Source organism: Leguminivora glycinivorella, chromosome 23 (genome assembly GCF_023078275.1).
Source record: "Leguminivora glycinivorella isolate SPB_JAAS2020 chromosome 23, LegGlyc_1.1, whole genome shotgun sequence".
Classification (NCBI taxonomy): Eukaryota; Metazoa; Arthropoda; class Insecta; order Lepidoptera; family Tortricidae; genus Leguminivora; species Leguminivora glycinivorella.
Window position 1 is genome coordinate 6,325,921 of NC_062993.1, and position 16,544 is coordinate 6,342,464.

Sequence of the window (16,544 nt, forward strand, 5' to 3'; positions counted from 1 at the left end):
GTACCTCTTAGGCTCCGCTCCGCGAACACGGGCGACAAAACTGTTTTGTCTCCGTCGCTCGGTCCAAAGAGCATTGAATCACTACGTTTTACGCTCGGTCTATGGGCTAGTATGAAGGTGCGCACACGAGGCGACGCAACTTTTCATACAAATACGAAAGTCGCCGAGCAACTTTGTCGCCCGTGTGCGCGGAGCCTTAGGAACATGCTAGAAAGAGAGGCATACACCGTTAGACTTCTCTTACATTGCTCTTAAAATGTTTTTCGTGCTACATAAAATAGCCTCAAAGTTATAAATTTTTAGTCTGATGCCGAACTCAAAAGTAGCTTTCTTAGTAATAAAACAAAGGAAATTTTATTAGTTACTCTTTAATTTCAACTACTTCCTTCTTAACTTTACCAGGGAACAAATTTTCGTTCATAATGTTGTCCGGGATAACTCTGGCCACTTTCCTAGGTTCCTTGACCAGAGTTTTAGGGCACTGCATCTCGGACCAGCTGATGGGGACCATTCCAACACCTTGTGGGGACCCCTCAGCTGTTGCTATGACGACGCCAAGCTCATTCTCAGCTGTTGATATGTGGTACCAGTGGATTTCTGTCATTGGCAGCTGAGAGTGGGGTTAAGGAACTGTTACAATTCATTGTTTAAAACAAATGCACACACACATTTATCTAGATGTTAAGCTTCTCTAGAAACATTCTTACAAAAGCTAACTTTCTTAATTTTATCACACCATACATAACTGCATTCACTTCCAATTAAATTGTAAACTAAACAAAGTAACTTTTGCAACTACTTGTTATAAAATAAAAGTAGGAAATTATGTACATTTCAGCGAATACTTATAATTAGAAATTATAGAGAAATTTCAGTGTCATATTATTCTAATAAAAGATATGCAAGATGAACCATATGCCTGTCTTCAATCAAGTTAATATGGAAGTACCTACCTAGTTTAGGTTTTAAGTAAAAAGGATACAACTCTAGCCAATATCACATCTCCGGGTCGAAAACATTTGTACGGATCAATTCTGTCCTTATCAGTACTCTTGATGTCCTCCTTCTTCAGAATTCCTCTGTAAGGTCTCACCAGGACTGAAGGACCAACGCACAGGATGACACATTGGACTTGTCTGGAATTTACCACTGTTACTTTGGCTGTGACTATGTCACCAGCTTTGGGCAGAATGCTGGGAGTCCTTGGGCTTTCTACAGATATGACTTTGACCTGAAAAAAAAAACCGTAGTTAATAATAGTTTATAGGACAAAAATATTTTTAGGTATATGCTAAAAATCTTTCCCATCATGAAACAATCATATTTCAGACTGTTGGAAGGTGTGCGCAGAGACTAAGCCAACACGTAGAGACCCTTCTTGTCAATAAATATCTCGCACGCAAGACTAAACAAAAATGATTACCTTAGTTTTCTCATCATCTTCAATTTTTAAGACTCCAGTCAATGTGGAATAAATGTAACCTTTCAGTTCATATGTTCCAGGGCCAGCTATGTGCTCCTTGTCAGCCAAACTCAGTCTCATACCGGGAATGCAGATTTGCCCAAGTTCCTTCAAATCTTCCTCACTCACATTCATGTTGTTGTTGAGGTTATGTTGTGGTTCTCGAAACAATTGATAAGTGTCTCAAATTAAATAAAACCGATGTTCATTACGTATAGTTTTCTGTACTGAGAAATAGTGCTAATGTTATTATTAAAACAGAATGAATGCGGAGAGATAAACAACTTGCAAACCACGATTCCAAGCAAGCAAACTTTGTTGACAATGTTGACTTGACATTTAACTTTTTTTTAAATCAATACCTGTGATGCAAGTTACGCTAATTTGATCAAATATTTCATAGTTTTAATCGACATTAAGTTTATTCGCATCTAGCATATTTGTACGTTCGGATACTTTGTTTAAAAATCACTAAATATTGAAAAACCGATAATTTTACTTTACCGATTCGCATTGCACATCCCTGTTTGGACGTGTCACGTCAGCCGGTTTGACATGTCGATCGTTTGTATCTTTCTGTAAGGGTGTAATTTAACTAAATATCTCTATAAATTCGCGTGAAAATGCTGACGAAATTCGAGACAAAGTCGGCTAGGGTTAAAGGCATATCATTTCATGCCAAACGGCCATGGGTTTTGGCCAGTTTGCACAATGGGGTGATTCAGCTGTGGGACTATCGTATGTGTACATTGCTGGAGAAATTTGATGAGCATGATGGTCCTGTACGTGGCATTTGTTTCCACATCCAACAGCCCCTATTTGTGTCCGGAGGAGATGACTATAAAATCAAGGTAAGGTCTTTTAAAGCTCACAGGAAGTGTCTGATATTGGATGAATATCTACATCATGTTTTTTGATTCAGTGCATTGCGACTGTTTTTAACGACACAAACTGTAGAAAATGATATTGTGCAGGCTTCCTAGTCTGTATTCAGCAGTTGCTGTTGTATATAACTTTGGAAGCAGTTAAGAATGTTCACATATGAAGATAAGGATGAAATGTAAACTTTACAGTCTACACCAGTGTTGCCTTATCTCAAACTGAATAATAGTTATCAGTAACTTACCGAATTTCCTCTCTACATTTTACTATATGTTCTATATTTTTATAGAATTTTATTTTAGGTATGACTAATTAAGTATGACATACATAATATTGACTACACACATCATTTTTGCATTACTTTATGAAATAGTTTTTATTGTTTTATATTTTTAAGTTACTATAAACATATTGCATTATCCCGGCATTTGCCACGGCTCATGAGAGCCTGGGGTCCGCTTTAACAACTAATCCATTACTTTTTTTAAATAATTTCTAACATAAAAATTTGAGATCTATGAAACTATTTCCAATTAGAATCCATCAATTGCACGTTTATATTTGTTTAACAATTCGTAAATGTTGTAGTCTATCATTATTTTATTTTACTGTTCAGGTATGGAACTACAAGCAAAGGCGCTGCCTGTTCACGCTGCTGGGTCACTTGGATTACATCCGCACCACATGCTTCCACCACGAGTACCCGTGGATCCTCAGTGCCTCTGATGACCAGGTAAGATTTTTTTTTTTAGTTTATTCAGAAACCAAACAGTCACATTAACACATTACATAATTTATTAGCAATACAAAAATGAAAAGAAAACAATATCAAAAGACCTGGAGGTAAACACTAAAACTAAACAATGTTCACTTAATGAATGGATATACAAGAAGATATCTAAAAAAGTCAGACACAAAAATAACAGAAAAAAGTTCAAAGTATTTTGTATAGTGGTTCATTTTTAGCCAGATTCACACCCTTTGCCACAAGTCCAGCAATTTACAAAAGATTTATGTGTTTGGTAGTAGAAAGCAGAATTGAATTAACTATATTTTTAAACCTAACCTCATAAATGTTTCAATTCAAAATGTAGAAATAACTTTTCTAGTAACATGTCAATGGTAGGAGTCAACACATTCTGGCTTTGAATCAACCCTTAAGATCAACATAGTGTAAATTACACTATGATAAAAAGCAGAAACAAATATCTGAGGTGGTAAGATGTAAATCTTACCATTTACAACCTCAAATAATCTGTAATAATTAGGGTCAATTAAAATTGGTATTTTAGTAGGTACAGTCAACCAATTGGAACCCTAGGCCACTCTACAACCATGTTAAAATGACAAGTAGTAAGAGATTTCTTACAATCTGATTAATAGCGTCACTATGACATAGGTCTACATTGGTTCCAATTGCTTGACTGTATAGGTAGTCACTGGCCCCTATTTTTGTCAAAAATACATCACTCCTGGATTAACGCAAAAAATTTTCATTTGTATATTTTTCCCAACAGACAATCAGAATATGGAACTGGCAGTCCCGCCAATGCATCAGCGTCCTCACTGGACACAACCACTACGTCATGTGTGCACAATTCCACCCGACTGACGACCTGATCGTGTCAGCATCACTCGACCAGTCCGTTCGCGTCTGGGACTTTAGCGGACTGCGGAAGAAGAATGTAGCTCCGGGCCCGGCTGGCTTGGCTGAGCATCTGAGGAACCCGCAGGCCACTGATCTGTTTGGACAGGTAAGTCAACCTTTGTGGTCTTGGACCAACCTTTGTGGGCACACAAGGCATGTGAGAGTGGTTATGATGGCTTGATCATGTTACCGTTGTTGGACGAGTCCATTGGAGTCTAGGACTACAGCGGGCTTAGGACGAAGAATGTGGCTCCGGGCCCAGCAGTAATAGCTGAACATCTTAGGAACCCTCAAGCTACAGATGTCTTTTGACAGGTTCTATAACTCATTCATCATACACAACAACCTTTAAATAGTTAAAACTAACATAGGTTCAGCAAGGTTATGAAAAACAGCTAAAGAACACGAGCTACACTGCAACAGTAGTTAGATAGCTTTGTGTTATCTAGTGTAAGCTTGTTTTGTTGCTTGACAAAAGTTAAAGTATAAAATTATACAAAGAAAGTAGCTATATCACAACATGAAATTCAAAATTATCATTGTAAAAACCACCGTGAGTATTAAAATTTTTTGGTCGTTCAATTTGGTCACCAAACTATAAAATATAAATACACAGATTTACAAGAAGTTCACTAATATCGCGGTGTTTTTTGCAGGATAAGAAAAATGTAAGTGCCTAAATGAATACTACAGTTGAGTTCATAATTATGTGTAGATTTCTTCACCACAACCCGTTGCAATAAGGTGAAAAATTGTACACATGTTTATAAACTAGACTGTATGTACTTGAATATTCTGCTAACCATTTATTTACTACTTCACTTATATCTAACACTAGTCTAAATATAAAATTAAAATTTTGAAAAAAACCCCCGACTGCGACATAGTAGACCGATTTTCATAAAACGGCTAAGAACACTCCCGACTAACTCAGCTTTCAGACAAAAAAACTAAATCCAAATCGGTTCATCCGTTCGGGAGCTACGATGCCACAGACAGACACACACACAGACAGACAGACACACCCACCCCCGTCGTTTTTGCGTCGGGGGTTAAAAAGAAGAAACTGACTGGCTGACTCACTGACTGACATATCAACGCACAACCGAAACCGCTGGTCCTAGAGATTCCAAATTTGGCACGTAGGTTCCTTATAAGGCGTAGAAGGGCACTAAGAAAGGATTGATAATAATAGCGGTGGTTTATTCCCTGATCCCTATATGACAGGTTAACCTAGTTTAGGGCTCAGGACACTATTCCAAGGCTATTTTACATGAACTCCATTATTCATATCGTCACTACTTTGAAAAAATCTCGTATCTCACGCTGCTCCTCAAAGTTAAAACGCAGTAAGTCTATATGCATTCCATACATACTTACTACAATTTTCTTTTCATTGACAAACGAAGATACAAGTTTTTTTTAAAGTAGTGACGATATATGTACTTTAATTCTTTTTCATTTTTCATTTTTTTCATTTTTCAAAATTCGCCTCCCTGAGGGGGTGAAATGGGGGTTCAAAGTTTGAAGCGGGCGAAGATACAAGTTTTTTTAAAAGTAGTGACGATATGTACTTTAAGCAATAACATACATCTCATGTAAATGTAATAAGCTGACACTGACACCTAAATAAAGAATTTTTCATTTTTTTCATTTTTCAAAATTCGCCTCCCTGAGGGGGTGAAATGGGGGTCCAAAGTTTGAAGCGGGCGAAGCCGCGGGAATAAGCTAGTAACATCTAAAATGATTGATTGTGTCCTTTAATTACAGGCTGACGCTGTAGTAAAGCATGTGTTAGAAGGACACGACCGCGGCGTCAACTGGGCGGCGTTCCATCCTACTCTACCGCTCATTGTGTCCGCCGCTGACGACCGCCTTGTGAAACTGTGGCGTATGAACGATGCCAAGGTAAAATAGACTTACTTAAACATTGTGTAGCTTGAGAGCGGGAAATTGTAATTGGGTACTTTTCTCTACTTCAAATATTTCATGCAGTCAAGTTCAAATAGTTTATAGTATAAATACAGTACCGGTCAAAAGTTTGAGTTCACCCTTTGATTTCGGTACAAATGAGTACTTTTGTACGATAATTATCTTCGGTTTGGTAGTCGAAATATGTTTTCAACTTATATTTATTGTTTTGTGGAGATTTGTTTTACTAGTTAGACACAATTCACGTACCTTTCTTTCACTAAAATCTAATAAACATGACGGCAAAATGCTAGTTATATTTATGGCCTTGCCTTTGCCACTAATTGAGACACATATTTACACGAAACACAGTTTTAGCCAGATAATATAGGCCAAATAATTATTTAGCCTATAAGATTTGAGGGAAACAGATGTTAAAAAAATAAAAAAAATGTTTACGAAACAAATTTTGACGTCTGAACTATAAAAAACTATCTCTCTAAAGCAGTCAATTGTACTGAAAACAAGGAGTGAACTTAAATTTTTGACCGGTACTGTAAATAAATATTTTAGGACTTCTTACACAGATTGACTGAGTCCCACGGCAAGCTCAAGAAGGCTTGTATTGTGGGTACTCAGACAACGATATATATGTATAATATACAAATACTTATATACATAGAAAACATCCATGACTCTGGCAAAAATATCTGTGCTCATCACACAAATAAATGCCCTTACCGCGATTCGAAATCCGGACCGCGGCTTGCAGGGTCACTACCCGCTAGATCGTCATATAAAAATAGAATGGGAATAGAAATTAGAAAAGTGACAATAAGTGAAAATGTGTTGCCAATTTTTACAAGCTTTTATTCAACTTGTCTTGTTAGTATCTTAGTTTGGGTCAAAATGTACAAGCTAAATTTGACCCACTTCCCGGTTTCCGATTGAGTTGAAATTTTACACACGTATGTAAATCACGTGAAAATGCAATATTATGGTATCATGGATCTGATCTGATCTGATGGAGCAGAAAGGTGGTCATAGGAACTCTGTTATGAAACGTCGTATCCCCATCGAGTAAGGGGGTTTATTAAGGGGTTTTTAGAAAAGTTTCGGGGAGCAGTTCAAGGAAAAGTATAGTCGGCGATACGAGTTAAAAGCTTGTGCCAAAAATATTTTTTTTTAAAAAACTTATTTTCATCACACCCGCACTTTAAATGTGCTATTGCACGCAGGCGGAGCGTGAGTTATAGAAAAATCGTTTTTCCAAGGGAATAATGAAATTTCTTGTACTGTACTTAACTTTTTTACATCTATTTTCATATTTTTTACATTGCGAGTGTGATGAAAAACATTGTGTTATTACCAATCTGTATTATATTTCCATTAAAATAAACCTCTTTTCAGGCGTGGGAAGTGGACACATGCCGCGGGCACTACAACAACGTGTCCTGCGTGTGTTGTTCCACGCTCGCCACGAGCTCATCCTGTCCAATAGTGAAGACAAGTTCATACGCGTCTGGGACATGACTAAACGGACATGTCTGCACTCGTTCAGACGGGAACATGAGCGGTAAGTCCGTCTATAGTGTAGTTAAATCAGTTAACTCTTTTAACCAGAGCTGAAAGGTGACGGCAGTACTCATAGCGTATAATGACTTGTCAAAATGGCGGTGGAATATTATTCCAGCATCGCGTGTCTACATATCGGAAACTGCCCTAAAACCTATCCGAACTATGTCGCCTGCAGATAAGGCGAAGGCATGACATGACAAGTTCATTTCATACGCGTCTGTGAAGTCAGTGTATAGTTTAGTCTGATTTTACTCGTTTAACCAAAGCTGAAAGGTGACTGGGCAGCGTTTATCATTCCGCTATATAGCTCATACTACTCATAGCGTATGATGACCCACTTGTGAAAATGTAGGAGGCGGTGGAATATTATTCCAGCGTCGCGTGGTTACATATTGGAAACTGCCTGCAGATAAGGCGAAGGCATGACAAGTTCATACGCGTATAGGACATGACCAAGAGGGCATGTTTGCAAGTTTGTTACACGTCTAGGGCATGACCAAGAGGGCATATTTGCTCTCGGTCAGACGCGAGCATGACCGGTAAGTCACTGTTTTTATCAAATCTAATTTACATAACAACATAAACTGTAGAGTCGGACGAAGCTGAATTTCCACTGATGGCAGCGTTTTCGATAGCACAGACTGTGTAAGATTTTAAACATCACACCACAAATTCTATGACTTTGTACTTAAGGTTTTCAAATTATGTTACTACTGAATCGTTGCTAACGTAGCTTTCACTCTAGTTACGGTTGATTTTTTTCAACAATGACAAGAGTTCATATTTTGTCAAAGGAAGATTTTTTTAATCTCTAATAGCTGCCATGACAGTCGTAATTTACTATTTAGTTATTTGTACACTTCTTTTTTCCTCTAAAACCACAGGGACTCTATCGATATTAATATTATTAATGGGAAAGTGTGTATGTCTGTTTCTCCGTCTTTCAAGGCAAAAAGGAACAAACGAATTGACGTAAAAGTCAGATAGGCTACTTTCTCTCTCTTTCTACCACCCCTCTTCCCTAAAACGGGAGGTGGAAGTTTGTATAGAGTTGAACGCGAGCGAAACCGCTCACATAACTGATTTCACAGTCCGCCGTCCATTCACGGGAGGGAATTTCCTTAAAATGGCCCAGTTGAATGACTCTTTAATTATAAATGTTATACTATTTTGCAGGTACTGGGTGCTGGCGGCCCATCCAACCTTGAACCTGTTCGCGGCAGGCCATGATGCCGGCATGATTCTGTTCAAGCTGCAAAGAGAGAGGCCTGCGTACGCCGTGCATAACAACCTGCTGTTCTATATTAAAGACAGGTTTGTATTTTTATTTTCTTTTTTCTACTCCCGAATTGTTATTCGTTATTTACAGGGTCGTGCATAGATCTTTAAAACCCTACATAAGTCTATTCCCCAAAGCCAGCCTCCGCCGGCTTTCCGCGCATGCGCGCAGTATCGAAAAAACTGAGAACGCATTGTTTGGCTCTGTAACCATGGCAACGCATTGTTATAACGATACTGCGCGCGTGCGCGGGAAGGCTTTGGGCAGCTGAGCTGACAGTGCAAACATTTTCTGACTTATAAGTATGAGGCATAAAGTTCAATATGTCAGTGATTGTCTTGACATGAAGTAAGTTCGAATTCGATGACGTCACTACATCGCTGACAGCGTTTTCGGTGGCCAAAATAAATAAAACATTACGTTTTTTAATCAAAAATACGTAGTCATCATACACTTTTAATACCCAGAATCTATAAATATTGTTTTTTTTTTATGTCAAATACTACAGAAGACAATCATTTATTATTGTGCCAAATTCGATATGAGTGCCTATATTATATTTACATCATTGTCTGAGTACCCACAACACAAGCCTTCTTGAGCTTACCGTGGGACTCAGTCAATCTGTGTAAGAATGTCCTATAATATTTATTTAAGTATTATATTCTACCTAGTGCTTGTTTTAAATAATTTCGTGGCTTTACAGACAAATTCGCAAGTTGGACATGCAGACTAACAGGGATTCCCCTGTCATGCAGATCAAGGGTAGTGGCAGAAACCAGCCGTACAGGTAAGATATTGTTTTAAATGAAAAATTTGGTGTAAAAAAACGTGGTGTGATAAAGAACGATTTAATAGTGGACTGACAAAGCCCATACAAAAAAGCGTACCCCTGAAATGTATGGGCCCTTTAGGCTTAAAGCTAGATGGCGCTGTACTAAGCCTGGAAGTAGCCAAAATCATTCCCCAAATATGTTTGTGTGTTTTTATGTTTTATAGGAACAAATGACATATTTCTTTACTTTAAAAACATGATATCACGTCCATTGAAAAAAATAAATTTGTAGGCATCGTCAGTGTAGTTATCGCTAAAAAATCGTGGTACGATTCTTAGTATGAAGTATGTAAATCCTATATAAATAATCCTTGGGTGTAATCAATTAATTTGGTAAGAGGACGCTGTTTTTCTGATAGTTCTAATAGTTCTTACTGAAATACCGCAACATGGCGTATAATCAATGTAATCATAATATATCGTCACTACTTTAAAAAAACTTGTATCTTCGTCTGTCAATGGAAAGAAAATTGTAGTAAGTATGTATGGAATGCATATAGACTTACTGCGTTTTAACTTTGAGGTACAGCGTGAGATACGAGATTTTTTAAAAGTAGTGACGATATACATATTTCTGGTCAGGCTTTATAAAAAAAACCATTCGGATCAAGTGTCAGGGTTCTTTGGGACCTTTTGTTATAATTTCTAAGAACAAATAGCTGTCTTGAGATTGGATGGCTTGGGGTTTTATTAGGTTACTGGGGCTTAGTTAATTTTTGTACATTTATATAATGTCGACCGGTCTGGCCTAGCGCGTAGTGACCCTGCTAAGCCGCGGTCCTGGGCTCGAATCTCGGTAAGGGCATTTATTTGTGTGATGAGCACAGATATTTGTTCCCGAGTCATAGATGTTTTCTATTTATATAAGTATTTTTCTCACTTGATGGTCTCATCGGAAGATCAGCGCTGGAAGTCACCACAGCTGAGATGAGGCCATTTCGTGGCACTTCATTCCTTTCTGTTTGTATTGTAATGTGTAATTAATCTTGACTGTGTTCATGAATAAATTATATTATATTCTATATTAAATATATCGTTGTCTGAGTACCCACAACACAAGCCTTATTGACCTTATTTGGGATTCAGTCAATCTGTGTATTAAGTCCTATAATATTTATTTATTTATATTTATAATACTGATTCATTATTATTTTCCAGCATGTCCTTAAACCACGCGGAATGGTGCGTCCTAGTCAACTGGCGTATCGGCGAGAGCAGCTCGTACGAGCTATATCAGGGTCGCGAGGGCGGTGAGACAGCTGAACCTTTGCGCGCGCCGGCCGCCCACGCTGTGTGGGTGGCTAGGAACCGCTTCGCTGCTCTGGACAGGAACAATCAGGTATGTGTGTTCTTCTAGTCTGTCAACATGTCAAAAATGTACTCTAGCGCAAGCATTCTGCTCTGTTTCTACTATTGTTAAGATATAAATATATTGTTAAACATTATATTTAAGCAGGCCTTCTGTACTTTTACTATTATATTTGCTGTGTCCTTACAGGACGTCACACAAAAGTAACCACACATTATATGTAACACCTTTATATCTGGTTTGTGACATGCAATAAACGATTCTATTCTATTCTAACCTGCCCCTCTAGCACAACTTGCCTTGTCGCGCGCGAGTCCATACTTAAAGTCGCGCTTGATGTATGGACTCGCGCACGACAATTCAAGTTATGCTAAAGGGTCAGATATATACATCCTTTTAGAGACTACAATATTTTAAAAATGTACTCTAGCGCAGCCTCTGGGACGTTTTCGACCTTCAAAGCTAGGCATTTATATCTTAAAATAAGCTGGGAATCTCTTCGCTGCTCTAGACAATAGCAACCAGGTATAATCTTTCTAGCGATCCAATATTGGGGCTGTGGGAAGTTTGTTAGGCTCCTTGGCTTAGCTTGTATATCTGAAAACAAGCTAGGAACTCCTTCACTGCTCTGGACAGGAACAACCAGGTATAACCCTCGCCATTCCATTATTTCGGCTCCAGTCAATTAGAGGCAGTTTTCGCTACGCTGCATCTGAATGCTGGAACAATTTGCTACCACACAGATTTAAATATCCGACTACTACTTCTGCTTGCAATATTATTTGAAAATTTCTGGGCAATACATTTTTCAGCAATCGCAATACTAGTGACTATAAGTGTCAGATAGCGATATCACTGACTTACCGCTAGAATACTGCGAAAATAATAAAATATACCATAATATTGAAAAACACAACCCTATACAGAGTGGGGCCTGTAACAAAGGCGAAGAATTGAACTCTAGGCTATTCTCCTTATACTGATCGACATTTGTTCGGTGACTTTTAAAAATAACTTGTATTTTGATTTTTATCACCATTGAAAGTTTTTTCTAAGAGGTAATATATTGCGAATTCTGTTAAGTCTAAGGTGTGACAGACAACGTCAATGACAACAATAATGGCGTACATTGAAGCTAATATTTATTTTGTATGAAAAATTAAAAATTTAAAGACTTCATAATCTTTAAAAGTCACTGAACAAATGTTGATCAGTATAAGGAGAAGCCTACAGTTCAATTCTTCGCCTTTGTTACAGGCCCCACTCTGTAGTGTGCCATACTTAGCGCTGGTGGCCTAGCGGTAAGAGCGTGCGACTTACGATCCCGAGGTCGCGGGTTCGAACCCCGGCTCGTACCAATGAGTTTTCGAAACTTATGTGCGAAATGTCATTTGATATTTGCCAGACGCTTTTCGGTGAAGGAAAACATCGTGAGGAAACCGGACTAATTCCAATAAGGCCTAGTTACCCTTCGGGTTGGAAGGTCAGATGGCAGTCGCTTTCGTAAAAACTAGTGCCTACGCCAAATCTTGGGATTAGTTGTCAAAGCGGACCCCAGGCTCCCATGAACCGTGGCAAATGCCGGAATAACGCAAGGAGGATGGGTGTGCCATACTTAATTTATTTTTTCGTCTTTTGCAGCTCGTCATAAAGAACCTGAAGAACGAGGTCTCCAAAAAGATCTCCACGCCAACTTGCGAGGAGATCATGTATGCTGGCACAGGAATGCTGCTACTTCGCGAGCCAGACTGCGTTCAACTATTGGATGTTCAGCAGAAACGAACCATTGCTACGGTAAAATCCTTTTTTTTTTTTAATTATCAGTATTTCTGATTGCCCTTTTTTATGTCATTCATTTAGGGTAGCGCATCATCTCTTCCACACCTCTATCACGGTAATTTCATCATTCATCTGCGTTCGTTGCATATCATTAAATCATTCGCTTAGACGCGTGATATATTTACAAAAAGTGTGAATAGGACGCACTAACGCCATAGCCTAACGCCTAGGCCATATCACGTGACCACAGTATAATAAAGAGTAATATTCCCGCTGAAAGTGCCCCCCACCCGCTCTCGGTTACCTCACAGTTACCGCCAAGAACGCGACCAGTCGACCTGTCATATCTCATACAAGCATGGTACGCGTTCGCCTACACGAGCTTAGACCGTGTGCGTAGGAAAGCGCCTCTTTCATATATTTGATCGCTATTATCCGAGGTGTGACGTGACCCTGTGTACTGTGTATACTGCTGAATTCTATCCTAGAATCAATCGTTACGCTCAGCATTCAATGTGCTTCGCCAATATGTACGCCATTTTGCTATTTTAGAATAGAATAGAATAGAATATTTTTATTCGAAAGCACACAGATAATAAACAATTTTACACTGACATAAAATAGTAATAAAGTGCCACGAAATGGCTTCACCTCAGCATATTGCTGGCGACTTTCAGCGCTGGTCTTCCGGTGAGACCATTAAGTGAGAAAAATCACGGAAGGTAACATAACATACAAAAGAAGAAACAAAAGGAACAAAAAAAGCATAAATTTAAAAATAAAAAACATGACAAGAATAAAAACATGGCTAGACGGACTTTACGTTTTGATAGCGACCGAACCTGAATCAGTCCGGTCAGATATAGCGTGGCGTGACATTAAACGCTCGTGTACTAGCGCCAACGGACGTTACATGAACTATTTTGACACTGACATTTGTTTTAATTTTACAGGTGAAAGTCTCCAAATGCCGCTACGCTATCTGGAACTCCGACATGTCACTCGTTGCACTCCTGGGCAAACACACCGTCACCATCTGTACCAGAAAATTGGAACAACTCTGTTCGGTGACAGAAGGTGCAGGGTCAAATCGGAGCCTTTGATGACAGTACCCCGCAGCCTGTGTTCATATATACTACTACGAACCATATCAAGTATTGCTGCAGAGATGGGTAAGTGTTTAATATACTCTGATGAGTCTTATTGGGCAAGGAGATGGTTACCATAAGTAGTACAAAGTTGGAACAGCTCTGCTCGGTTACCAAAAGAAAGGAGCCAGCTTTTGATCAAGTTCATATATCTGCAAACCATATTAAATACTCCTGCAGAGACGTGTAAGTGTTTAATATACTCCAATAAGACTTATTGGGAAGGCATATAGTTACCATAAGTAGTACAAAGGTGGAACAGCACTGTTTGGTTATTGAAGGAGCCAGAGTCAAGTCAGCCTTCGATGACAGTACTCCGCAGCCAGTGTTCATTTATACCATTGCGAATCATATCAAATATTGCTGCAGAGACGGGTAAGTGTTTAATATACTCTGATGAGTCTAATTTGGCAAGGAGATGGTTACTATAAGTAGTACAAAGTTGGAACAGCTCTGCTCGGTTACCAAAGGAGCCAGGGTCAAGTCTGGAGCTTTTGATGACAGTTCTCCGCAGCCTGTGTTCATATATACTACTGCAAACCATATTAAATACTCCTGCAGAGACGTGTAAGTGTTTAATATACTCCAATAAGACTTATTGGGAAGGCATACAGTTACCATAGGTAGTACAATTTCATTTTTGGCACAAGATGACCACCTTTCTGCTCCATCTTCAGATCAGCTCCATGATACCATAATATTGCATTGTCACGTGATTTACATATGTGTGCAAAATTTCAGCTCAAACGGAATCCGGGAAGTGAGTCAAATTTAGCTTCTACGTTTTGTGCCAAACTAACATACTAACAGGGCAAGTTGAATAAAATCTTGTAAAAATTGAATATATCATCATCCTCCTTGCGTTACCCCGGTATTTGCCAAGGCTCATGGGAGCCTGGGGACCGCTTTGACAACCAATCCCAAGATTTGGCGTAGGCACTAATTTTACGAAAGCGACTGCCATCTGATCTTCCAACCCGAAGGGTAACTAGGCCGTATTGGAATTAGTCCGGTTTCCTCACGATGTTTTCCTTCACCGAAAAGCGACTGGCAAATCTCAAATGACATTTCGCACATAAGTTCCGAAAAACTCATCGGTACGAGCCGGGGTTCGAACCCGCGACCTCCAGATCGAAAGTCGCACGCTCTTACCGCTAGGCCACCAGCGCTTTTTTAATAGGGAACTTGACTGTAGTTAAAATAAAATATTTTGTACCATGCACGAAATAAAGCATCAGGTAATTATGAGAAAAACATGGACAGAAGTTATTTTTAAATCCAATTTTTATTTAATAAGTCAGGTAGAAATATATAAAGTAACTAAGTTGACCGTGACGTCACTCAATTCGATTTCATATTAATTCCATATTAGCAAGTCGTTCAAATTCGTTTTGACAGTTCTTAAAAAGAAGCTGATTTGACTAGGAGGCAAGTAGCCTATTGAATATATAATGATATTAAATACTTACGTGCATTTTTTTACAGTGACTATGGCATCATTCGCACCCTGGACGTGCCTGTTTACGCAGTGAAGGTGCTAGCTTCTGAAGCCGGTGCCAGAGTCGTGTGTCTCGACCGCGAGGCCAGGCCGAAGGTGCTCAACATAGACCCGACGGAGTACAGGTTGGTAAAGGTACGGTGGCCTAGATGGCATTACACCTTTGGGGTACGCTCAGCTAGATGGCGCTAATATTAATATTTGACATTTTAAAACATATCAAGCTAAGAATATGGGCCAAATTGTCAAAACTGAGGTTCAATAGTTTTAAGCCTGTGTCAAGAGATGGCAGTCTATGCACTGTGATTACACATTTTACTTCGACAGTAACTCTCTATAATACTCGATCCTCTTTGGTTATTGACGAAGAGACTCTGATCCCACAGTCAAACTGTGTAAACCGTTTTGTGGGACACGTGTTACTGTCTAAATGTACCTTTTTCTGATAATAAATAAATAATAATAATACAATCTTAACCAGAGGTCAAGTGACTCAACAAGCCCACATAGTTTGAATTATACGGGCAATTTTTGTTTCATTGATTTCTGAACGAAAAAAAATAATAATTTCATGTTACAACGACACAGACAATATAAATAGTACAAGTACAGAAGGCTCACTGCTTTGATATTAACAAAATGTCGCCTTTCATAATAGGGAACTTGACTGTAGTTAAAATAAAATATTTTATACCATGCACGACATAAAGCAACACATAATTAGGAGAAAAATATGGGCAGTAGTTATGTTTAAATATAGTTTCTATTTAACAAGTCAAAGAGAAAGATATAAAGTAAATGAATTGACCGTGACGTCACTCCTCAGTATTTCATAGTAATTCCATATTAGCAAATCGTTTTGACAGTTCTCAAAAAGAAGCTGATTTGACTAAGAGGCAAGTACCCTATTCTTACCTACATTAACAAACGTACCGCACGCGAGCATTGAGTTCTAATGCGCTGCGGGAAGGTCCACTGAATGGGCCGCGAACGCGCGGTCGCTGGCATGTACTTGTAGCTCGGCAAAAGAATCACGGAATATGTTTTTTTTTATTATTCAAATTATTAGACTCTGCCACACTCAGGGCTCGGATACCGGTTAAATTTTCAAACCGTTATCATGTACTTGCGGCAAAACCTTTTAATTTCGTTTTCGCTCGAAAAACCGCTATTTTTAAACCGGCTTTTAGGGGAACGCTTTCATAAAGGTTTCGT

General features: G+C 38.8%; 2 protein-coding genes across 2 annotated transcripts in view; one reads left to right on the forward strand and one right to left on the reverse strand.

Moving 5' to 3' along the window:
* Positions 1 to 358: 358 nt before the first annotated feature.
* On the reverse strand, positions 359 to 1,788 carry LOC125238409 (exosome complex component CSL4). The gene is made up of 3 exons (XM_048145735.1): positions 1,424 to 1,788; positions 983 to 1,231; positions 359 to 610 (listed from the first exon to the last, which is right to left on the reverse strand). Exons 1-3 carry the CDS (start codon positions 1,595 to 1,597, stop codon positions 362 to 364), a joined length of 672 nt encoding a protein of 223 aa, XP_048001692.1. The 5' UTR covers positions 1,598 to 1,788; the 3' UTR covers positions 359 to 361.
* A 212-nt stretch (positions 1,789 to 2,000) lies between these two features.
* Positions 2,001 to 16,544, forward strand: part of LOC125238346 (coatomer subunit alpha) — a 36,635-nt gene continuing 22,091 nt past the window's right edge. Inside the window, 13 exon segments of the mRNA XM_048145645.1 lie at positions 2,001 to 2,313; positions 2,961 to 3,077; positions 3,862 to 4,098; positions 5,763 to 5,900; positions 7,314 to 7,361; positions 7,364 to 7,479; positions 8,658 to 8,795; positions 9,467 to 9,550; positions 10,754 to 10,934; positions 12,546 to 12,698; positions 13,637 to 13,760; positions 14,302 to 14,398; positions 15,317 to 15,454. Coding sequence (XP_048001602.1) covers positions 2,086 to 2,313; positions 2,961 to 3,077; positions 3,862 to 4,098; positions 5,763 to 5,900; positions 7,314 to 7,361; positions 7,364 to 7,479; positions 8,658 to 8,795; positions 9,467 to 9,550; positions 10,754 to 10,934; positions 12,546 to 12,698; positions 13,637 to 13,760; positions 14,302 to 14,398; positions 15,317 to 15,454 — 1,799 coding nt within the window. The 5' untranslated portion in view covers positions 2,001 to 2,085.